The sequence below is a fragment of the Notothenia coriiceps genome, unplaced genomic scaffold (genome assembly GCF_000735185.1).
Source record: "Notothenia coriiceps isolate Sejong01 unplaced genomic scaffold, NC01 NC01_scaffold00000339, whole genome shotgun sequence".
Classification (NCBI taxonomy): Eukaryota; Metazoa; Chordata; class Actinopteri; order Perciformes; family Nototheniidae; genus Notothenia; species Notothenia coriiceps.
In genome coordinates, this window is record NW_011333040.1 from 12,361,011 (window position 1) to 12,370,957 (window position 9,947).

Consider the following 9,947-nt stretch of genomic DNA (forward strand, 5'->3'; position numbering starts at 1 on the left):
TGATCTCTCTCTCCCGTCAGATTAGACTTCACTCGCGTTTATTTCCATATCGATCAGATTTAGCTAGTTCTAGCTAATGATAGTAGGGGTGCACCGAATGGGAAATTCTTGGCCGAAACCGATACCGAAAATAGGAAACAGTTGGCAGAAAACCGAATGCCGAAAGGCCGAAAATGATTAATAGAAATATATATATATATATAATGTATATATTTTTTACCAATGTTGTTCAGCTACCTGATTATGGAAAAATACATGATTATGGCTAAACTTAACTTAAATAATAATCACTATTATGGGTCCATAAAACATTTATTCAGCACTTTTGAATGCATACAGTACTTTAATTCCAAGTCAAGTGCATTTTCTTTTCTCTGTAGGATAACTACAACAAAGTGCATTCAGAACAAAGCCAAGGTGCTTTAAAACTACATAAACATCTAGGCCAGTAGGCCTACAACAAAATAGTGTAAATAAAGACTGTAACAGCCAGGCCTTCAACAACAACAAATGCACCTATAAGTTTGGTAAGCTAACGTGTTGTTGTGATGACGTAATCAAAACGCGGCGACAAGCACGGCGCGCGACCATGCTCGCGGCTGGCTCACAGCCAACATGTCTGCCGCTTGGAGATATTTAAAAATATCAGAGAGAGGCGCGGATTGCGATTTGTAAAACGTGTTCAGCTGACATTTCTCGAGGGGGTGTAACTGCAAAGACTTTCACCACTTCGGGATTACTCCACCACTTGTAATCAAAACACCCGGACAAATATGCGGAGTATGATCAACGTAACCCTGTTCTCTGACATTCGGTGATATCTTTTCGGTGCTAAAACCCTTTCGGCCGAAACCCGAAAGTGCCTTTTTAACCATTTTCGGCCGATTCATTTTCTATAGTAAAAGCTACAAATTCCTCTTTATAATGTAGCACAAGGATCAAAAAAGTGTTCATATATTCAAGTAAAGAAACAAAACCTGAGTCTGTGGAAGAATCATAAATGAATGAAATGATCTAAATTGAAAACGGTTTGTTTCCACACCAACAGCAATGTGTGTTTATACATTCCTGCTCCCCGTGTGCATGTGTTCACTCTTGCATGCATTCGAGTTCATAAACCCTAAAATGAAAGGTGTGAGATAGCTGGATGGAAGTTTGCCAGCGTGTGAGATAGAAGTGGACGCTCCACTGCCTCTCGGAGAGACAAGGCAGCCGACGTCTCGTCTGAATTCTCCGAAAACAGCGCAACCCTCTCCGGATTTCACCTTCCATGTTGACTCCAAGCAGGAAAGTGTGCCCAATGGCAGGAGCTTCACCGCTGATAGGTTTTCAGACTGTGATCATTCACAGTGTGGAGGAAGAGGCTGTTTCCCGGTCTATCTTTCATTGAAGATTGAACGGCTAGACAGGGGAAGTAATATATTATACACTTTTTTTCCTACTTAAGAAAAAGACTCCCATATGCAGACAACAGAAAATGTGAAACAGATCCACCGTACGTTTTCAATCTCTTTCAAGCTCTCATAAAAGTGTCTGTTTTAATAGAATATTCAACAGGTTGTGGAAAGTTTCAGCAGATGTGAAAATGAATTCATGACACTCCGATTTTCTATAATCTAAAGAAGAAACAGGGATGCACGAAACCAGAACATCCTAAAGAACCCGTAAAATGACCTAGAAAGATGTTTTCTTAGAACGGCAGAGACAGTGGAAAACATTTCAATACGTGATCGTTCACAGTGAAAAGAAAGGAGGATAGAATATTTAATGTGATCTGCAAAACTAGGAACTAGGACTTTAGAAACATAAGAATAACAAGCGCAAATTCAGGTTGTGTCGAAAGAATAAAAGTTAAAGTTTATATCGACAGCGACTAGTAGAAGCGAAAGGTTGTTTGTAGAAAGGCAGAACATTGGTAAGAACAATACTTTGCAAACACCTAATTTCCCGAGAGGAGATTGTTCTTGAAGGAAAAATATCTCTTTTCAAATGTAAGAAATGTTTATATTTTCATGACAAAAGCCTCTTTTGGTTGTGTGAATAATAGCTGTCCCTTTATTTAAAGCAACAGTAAGAGTAGTTTAAAATGATTAAATGTGCACTAAAATATCGTTAAATTAGGATTGCTACGATCAGTGTATTTTTATTTGAGGGGGAGAAGTGTTACGGCTGTATGTATTCCCTGTTTCTTTTTCCCGTTGGTTCCTCTACCCAGGTGTGCTGCATTGCTGTAACGAGGTTCAGACGAGGTGCACCTGGAGAAGGAAGTGCTTAAAAGCTCCAGTGCAGCAGCAGAAGGGAGAAGCCTCTGGTGGGTGGGGACTGCTGTGTCTCTACTTCTCATCCTAGGAGAAACATTTGATGTGTTGTCTATAATAAATCCTATGGATTCAAAAGGTGTCTTTCGTGTTATATTTGGGTCAGTGGTGGAATTTTGTTAGCTCCATAGGGCCCTTTTTGTGGGGCGTAACAATGGGCCAACACACAAGGTACGCATTCTGATCTGGGCCATTTCAAAACATATTTGCCATGCTACTTCTGAACTGTCCCAGCGATATAACACGAATGGTTTTGAAATCATACTTTTTCTGTGTATGAAAAGGCACGACAGGGGTTTTGTATATATTTTGTTCAAAAGCTGTACAGTTGATCTCACTTCGTGCGGTCATTTTTAACTGGAATTACATATCTCATACCCAAGAATAATTTGGTTTGGCTCGAGCTAGGATTTGTGTAGATGAGCTTTTATTCTGAAAATCTAAATCGGAAGTCCTTTTGTTTTGTCTGTTAGCCGAACACAGTCGTCATGTTTGTACCATGTAGCTACATATAAGCTTATGTAAATGCTGCAATTTTTACACAGTGTCTCTATTTGTAACCATGAACAGGACTCAGCTGAAGCGGTCCAGTATCCTGAGGATGGCTCTAGCCGGCTCGGAAACGATGAACCCGGATGGAGAGACGTTCATACTCCGGGCTGTCCGGATAGGAGCTGTGGTTGCACTGTACTGGTTTGTCTCCATAACAATGGTGTTTCTCAATAGTTATCTGCTGGACAACCGAGAATTGGACGCACCATTGTTTGTCACGTTTTACCAATGTTTGGTGACTGTGGGACTGTGCTGGCTCATGCAGCTTCTGTCCAAAGTGTGCCCAGGTCTCATCGACTTCCCGTCGGTCAAATTTGACTTGAAGACGTCCCGGGAGGTCCTTCCACTGTCCATTGTGTTCATCAGCATGATCACCTTCAACAACCTGTGCCTGAAACATGTGGGAGTGGCTTTCTACACGGTCGGTCGTTCTCTCAGCACAGTGTTTAACGTGCTGTTGTCGTACATCATCCTGAAACAAACCACATCACTTCAAGCCGTAATGTGCTGCGGGGTCATACTAGGTATGTTAACGGTTATTTTCCCTGTAGAGTGTGTGGATGATATCGCAGGGTTTTATCTCTGTACTAGATTAATAGTAAGGTGACTCATTTGGAAACTTGACATGTGCTGAACAACTAAAAATAAAACAGTTTCTTAGTAGATGTGTCATAAATCTATCTTCTGCATTATCCTCAAGCCAGTCAAGTTTTTCTACAACAACCCCAGAAAACAGTTGCTCTCATTGTTTTGGGGAAATAGTAAAAAGGGCCTACTTTTAGCTTTTGCAACAAAGTTTGAAGCAAAGTATTGTCTTAAACTTAAATGGGGCCCAAACAATGAACAAGTGGATAGAGTTGTATACTTACTGTTTGAAATACTCAATACATTGTTTAGAATAACATGACATAACATTAATTAAAATCTGGAATAATATACTATTTAATTACTTGTATGACTTGAAAAAATACTAGAATGAAAGATTTTGGCATATTTCTGATTAAAACTCAGCAACTTGACTGTTCAAGTGTTAAAATGCTTTATGTGTATGTAGGTCTGTCACGATAATTAATTTTGTTGGACGATACATTTTCCCGGAAATTATTGCGTTAAACGATAATATTGTCGGCACCGTTGTAAGAACATTTTAGACCACTGACATAATGATAATAATAATTCAAGTACATCCTTACAAAAATAACTTTTTATTGAACATTCAACATTGCAAATGAAATGTGAAATCATATTCAAATATATAAATTGTATATAATAAATAAAACAAATACATTTAATTATAACACATTAATTAAAAACACACACAACCAAAAAAATCAATTAATTAGACTCAGGCTAGAAAACAGAGCTCTCTCTCTCATATATACAGTGGGGCAAAAAAGTATTTAGTCAGCCACCAATTGTGCAAGTTCTCCCACTTAAAAAGATGAGAGATGCCTGTAATTTTCATCCTAGGTATACCTCAACTATGAGAGACAAAATGAGAAAAAAAAATCCAGAAAATCACTGTCTGATTTTTAAAGAATTTATTTGCAAATTATGGTCCACCATAATTTGCAAATAAATTCTTTAAAAATCAGACAGTGATTTTCTGGATTTTTTTTTCTCATTTTGTCTCTCATAGTTGAGGTATACCTAGGATGAAAANTACAGATTTTTCGTTTCAGATTCAAACAATTATTTTTCAGTTTCAAATTTTGTTTTTCAGGTTTCACATTGCTTTTCACCTTCAGATCGTTTTTTTTCGCTTTCAGACTTTTGGCCCTGATGTTGCGTGGGGGGGCGGGGCTTACCAAAGAGTAGTTTGGCATCCTGAGTGGCAGGGCTCCCTCTGTCATGTTGCCTTCATGGATGTTAGGTAGCACGAGAAATATAACTCAACACTTTCTATACACAATACTCCCGTGTGGGGACAAAACAATGAGCTTTTTGTCATGTTTTATCAAGCTGCTTTTATTTTTATATATAAGTAATATCTCATTTTACTCCTCTTTGGATGGCAGTCTCAAACCAAAAAAGGTAAACATATATTACTTAGTTTTCTTTATTCAAACAGCAGTTTTGTGGTACTGTAGATTGCCCAAAATCATAATGCTAAACAATGTACTAGCTTTGAACCCGATCCTACTGGTGATTTAAAAAGGGATAATTTCAGTAAATTATAAGTATGTTTATTCCTTTTGTATCCTTTCATTTTGTATGTATTCATTTCAGCCGTTCTGAGAATGAACACCTTATTTGCGTCATTGTGGTCATAAAAACATTAACAATGCTTTGTCATTGTGCCTTCATATTACACATTAACTCCAGCAGGAGGGAGGTGTTCAAATGTTCACTTATCAGACACCTCTGCATGTGACTAAATGCTCCGTGTGCCAAGAATGTGTCACTTTGAAAAACTGGCATCCAGTGTGTGCTGATACATTCAGATTTTTTTAAGATAACAATCAATGTATAGTTTTAACATCAAAGTGCCTAAAACCACCACCTACAGCATTATCAACGCTCACAAGTTCTGATTCTGAATTATGATTATATTACAATTAAAATACACCACAGATGAGAAATTATCTGAGGATGAGTCTGTGTTTGAATGATATGTTATTTTTTTATGAAGGATTTGTGTTGTACATGAAATAGTGACAGGTTCTTCTTTCAGTGTCTAGTGAACAATAATGCCTCGAGTAGGCATACAAGGCATGTTTCTGTTTCTTTAGCGTTTTTTTTGGACATCACACTTAAATAAAAAGGTTGGAACACTGTCGCAACTGAATTGGGGAATCTCAGCTCAACATACTGCGGACTATCAATCACAGTAGACCTCTTTTATCTTACCAAAGAGTAGATGGCAGATATCACATAATGATCTATGGCCCATTGAGCTTTTCTGTACTTAACAACATATTAAAACCATTAAAAGTTTGTAATAATTGTATTCTATTTTATGGGGGCAAAGACCATTTCAGTTGTAGGTAATACATTGGGTATTTGTACTATATTGTATTCACTGCTGTTAAAAATAGCTATTATGTGAGAAGAAATACAATATCAGAATAATATAGGATTTTTGAAACTCTTGAATGGCAGTCTACTGTCTCTTCGTTTAAGATGGATACAATATAAAAACATTATTTTGACAGAATTGCCAAAACATATGTGCAAACAAATTATAAAAAACTCACTTTGTTCAAAAAGAGAACACTTGAAAAGAGTTGAAATGTACATCATCTTTAATGTAGTCTTTGAAATAGGCTGAAACAAGGTTCATGATTACCTACGGTAAGTAAGTTGTTTGCGGCCTGCCAGTAAACCCAAAGCAGAAGAAGAAGAAGTGACGTCAGCGCCTTCATTTGCCTAATCCTTCCCCAGGGACTTATTCCAATGTGAACGCGATCATGAGAACTAAAGAGTTCTCATGATCTATGTTCTGATGAACCTTTGTGGGAAAAGTACTGCGGTGTGAAAGCACCTATTATCAGCATACCATCCCTTCCAATAAAAACATGATTTGTTCCCTCTTCACTTGTAGACTACATAATAAAAGATACATTATTGTATTATACATACTAATGTAAAAAGGCCCCAATTGCATGTGAGCAGCTTTAAATAAACTATAAATAAAAAATCCTTTAGGCCTCAAGTCAAACATTAAAAAACCACAAACTATTAAACCCAACCACAATTTGAATCCATCAAGAAGGAAGCTTACATTACTTCATATTCACACGTCATATGTATAAAAGTAAAATATTTCACAGGCTACTTAAAATGGTTAAACTCCCAGGTTGCCTTTCTCCTCTGGCAGCAGTTTTTCCTTCGCTGAGTCGGGAGGGACTCTTTGTGGAGTCTTCTTCATTTCTAGACTTTTGACCCAAGTGTAGGCTGAAGAGCCCCCAAGAACCATCATGTTGCTGGTCCACCACAGCAGGCTTTTACTGGAGGAGTTGTACACCACTGCAATGACAGTCTGAGCACAGGCCTTTGCTGTACCTGAGACATTGTGTGTGAGTGGACTGGTAAACTTGATCTGCAGGCCTGTGACGTAGCCGATAGCGAAACCAAACACTCCTCCGAGCGTCATCATGCCCCAAAACTTGAGGTCAGAGGAGCGGCTGAAGCTGGCCAGACTGCCCAACTCTCCGAACAACAGAATGAGCGGCAGGAAGAGGACGCAGGCGTTAATGTTGTTGTAGTAGGACAGTTTCCAGATGTTTCCGTCTACTGCTGGCATCACCTTTTTGGTGAAGATGGCGTTCAGAGAGACACATGCGCTGGCCACCACCCCGAAAAAGACGCCTGTCAAGGAGAGGTTCCCCGTCATGCCTTCCTGGTCCACACCAAGCCAGAATCCACCTGAGAAGCATGGACACAAGCAGGACTGTGAGAACACCATACACATAGACCTGTCGTGATAATCAATCAATTGTCTTATCCTACGATACATAAAAATGGACTCAATAACTTTTCTGAGCTCGATAACTTGCAGTTTACATGCGTGTTTGTTTACATAACGATGTGACCAGCATTTTACACTGGTACGCTGTGAGGGGCGGGGCTCACACACAGCCCATGACACAGCCAGGTCAGGACACTTAGCGTGCAGCAGTGTAGCAGCCAAATTAATAATATAGAGACAAGCAGGAGACAACGTGTGACTTACTCGAGGGGAATTTGAAGTTAAATGGAAGTGGTTGCAAAACCTAATACCACATCTCCGGTGTGGGAATATTTTGGATTTAAGCCAAATCAATGAGGCGAACCTACGGAGTTGAATGAGCCGGGCAGTGTGTTGCAATTGTTTTAAAAAGGTAGCAACTAAAGCTAGCAATACGACCAACCTTAAACTGCACCTGAAACACAACCTACCCATTCAGTTTTCCCAGCTGGGAGAAAACACGGCAGCTGGAGATGGAGAGCCCCCACTTTCCCAACAGTTTACAATCAAAGATGCATTTGCCCGATAATGCACACATCTTGGGGTTCCTTGTTCGAAATCTTTGAAATACAGATTTGGACATGGCCTGTTGAGGCATCTGGGTCTTTGTATGGACAGTGGACTGTACACTTGACTGTTGTTTTAAGGAGGGGTTTTTGAGTGTGCTCATATTTATTTATTTATATACAGTGGGGCAAAAAAGTATTTAGTCAGCCACCAATTGTGCAAGTTCTCCCACTTAGGCCTGTAAATTTCATCCTAGGTATACCTCAACAATGAGAAGAAAAAAAAAATCCAGAAAATCACATTGTCTGATTTTTAAAGAATTAATTTGCAAATGATGGTGGAAAATAAGTATTTGGTCAATAACAAAAGTTCATCTCAATACTTTGTTATATACCCTTTGTTGGCAATGACAGAGGTCAAACGTTTTCTGTAAGTCTTCACAAGGTTTTCACACCGTTGCTGGTATTTTGGCCCATTCCTCCATGCAGATCTCCTCTAGAGCAGTGATGTTTTGGGGCTGTCGCTGGGCAACACTGACTTTCAACTCCCTCCAAAGATTTTCTATGGGGTTGAGATCTGGAGACTGGCTAGGCCACTCCAAGACCTTGAAATGCTTCTTACAAAGCCGCTCTTTGGTTGCCCGGGCGGTGTGTTTGGGATCATTGTCATGCTGAAAGACCCAGCCACGTTTCATCTTCAATGCCCTTGCTGATGGAAGGAGGTTGTCACTCAAAATCTCACAATACATGGCCCCATTCATTTTTTCCTTTACACGGATTAGTCGTCCTGGTCCCTTTGCAGAAAAAGCAGCCCCAAAGCATGATGTTTCCACCCCCATGTTTCACAGTAGGTATGGTGTTCTTTGGATGCAACTCAGCATTCTTTCTCCTCCAAACACGTCTAGTTGAGTTTTTACCAAAAAGTTCTATTTTGGTTTCATCTGACCATATGACATTCTCCCAATCCTCTTCTGGATCATCTAAATGCTCTCTAGCAAACTTCAGACGGGCCTGGACATGTACTGGCTTAAGCAGGGGGACACGTCTGGAACTGCAGGATTTGAGTCCCTGGAGGCGTAGTGTGTTACTGATGGTAGCCTTTGTTACTTTGGTCCCAGCTCTCTGCAGGTCATTGACTAGGTCCCCCCGTGTGGTTCTGGGATTTTTGCTCACCGTTCTTGTGATCATTTTGACCCCACGGGGTGAGATCTTGCGTGGAGCCCCAGATCGAGGGAGATTATCAGTGGTCTTGTATGTCTCCCATTTTCTAATAATTGCTCCCACAGTTGATTTCTTCACACCAAGCTGCTTACCTATTGCAGATTCAGTCTTCCCAGCCTGGTGCAGGTCTACAATTTTGTTTCTGGTGTCCTTGGACAGCTCTTTGGTCTTGGCCATAGTGGAGTTTGGAGTGTGACTGTTTGAGGTTGTGGACAGGTGTCTTTTATACTGATAACGAGTTCAAACAGGTGCCATTAATACAGTTAACAGGTGGAGGACAGAGGAGGCTCTTAAAGAAGAAGTTACAGGTCTGTGAGAGCCAGAAATCGTGTTTGTTTGTTGGTGACCAAATACTTATTTTCCACCATAATTTGCAAATAAATTCTTTAAAAATCAGACAGTGATTTTCTGGATTTTTTTTTCTCATTTTTGTCTCTCATAGTTGAGGTATACCTAGGATGAAAATTACAGGCATCTCTCATCTTTTTAAGTGGGAGAACTTGCACAATTGGTGGCTGACTAAATACTTTTTTGTCCCACTGTATATATGAGTGTGTTCACGTGGTTAATTTCAAACTCAGAGACGTAGTCAAGACCTGCTTGTTTTTAAATACGACTATTGGCCAAGACCAAGTCGTGTTTTATCTTTTAGAAGAAGCCTGGAAAGGTTGATTAGATTGCCTTGTGTACCTCGAGGGACTGACTACTGCACGCTGTGTCGGTGGGGTATGGACCAGGCGTCACATTAACGCCTGCAGCTGAGTGCAGGAACGCAGGCTGCACCGTCTTCTCACTGCCATAAAAAGCGTGACCAGCATCTCACCCATCTGCCTCATTACAGCGGCTTCCAGTTCGCTCGGTTCAGAATGTGATTTAAACTCCTATTTATTTGTTCAAATG

At 39.9% G+C, this 9,947-nt stretch overlaps 1 protein-coding gene and 1 pseudogene across 1 annotated transcript; one reads left to right on the forward strand and one right to left on the reverse strand.

Annotated features, from left to right (window-relative positions):
• Positions 1-3,506, forward strand: part of LOC104946147 (GDP-fucose transporter 1 pseudogene) — a 7,557-nt pseudogene extending 4,051 nt beyond the window's left edge.
• Positions 3,507-6,097: 2,591 nt separating this feature from the next.
• Positions 6,098-7,293, reverse strand: slc35c1 (solute carrier family 35 member C1). The gene has a single exon (XM_010771900.1). It carries the CDS (start codon positions 7,282-7,284, stop codon positions 6,658-6,660), a length of 627 nt encoding a protein of 208 aa, XP_010770202.1. The 5' UTR covers positions 7,285-7,293; the 3' UTR covers positions 6,098-6,657.
• Positions 7,294-9,947: the final 2,654 nt, after the last annotated feature.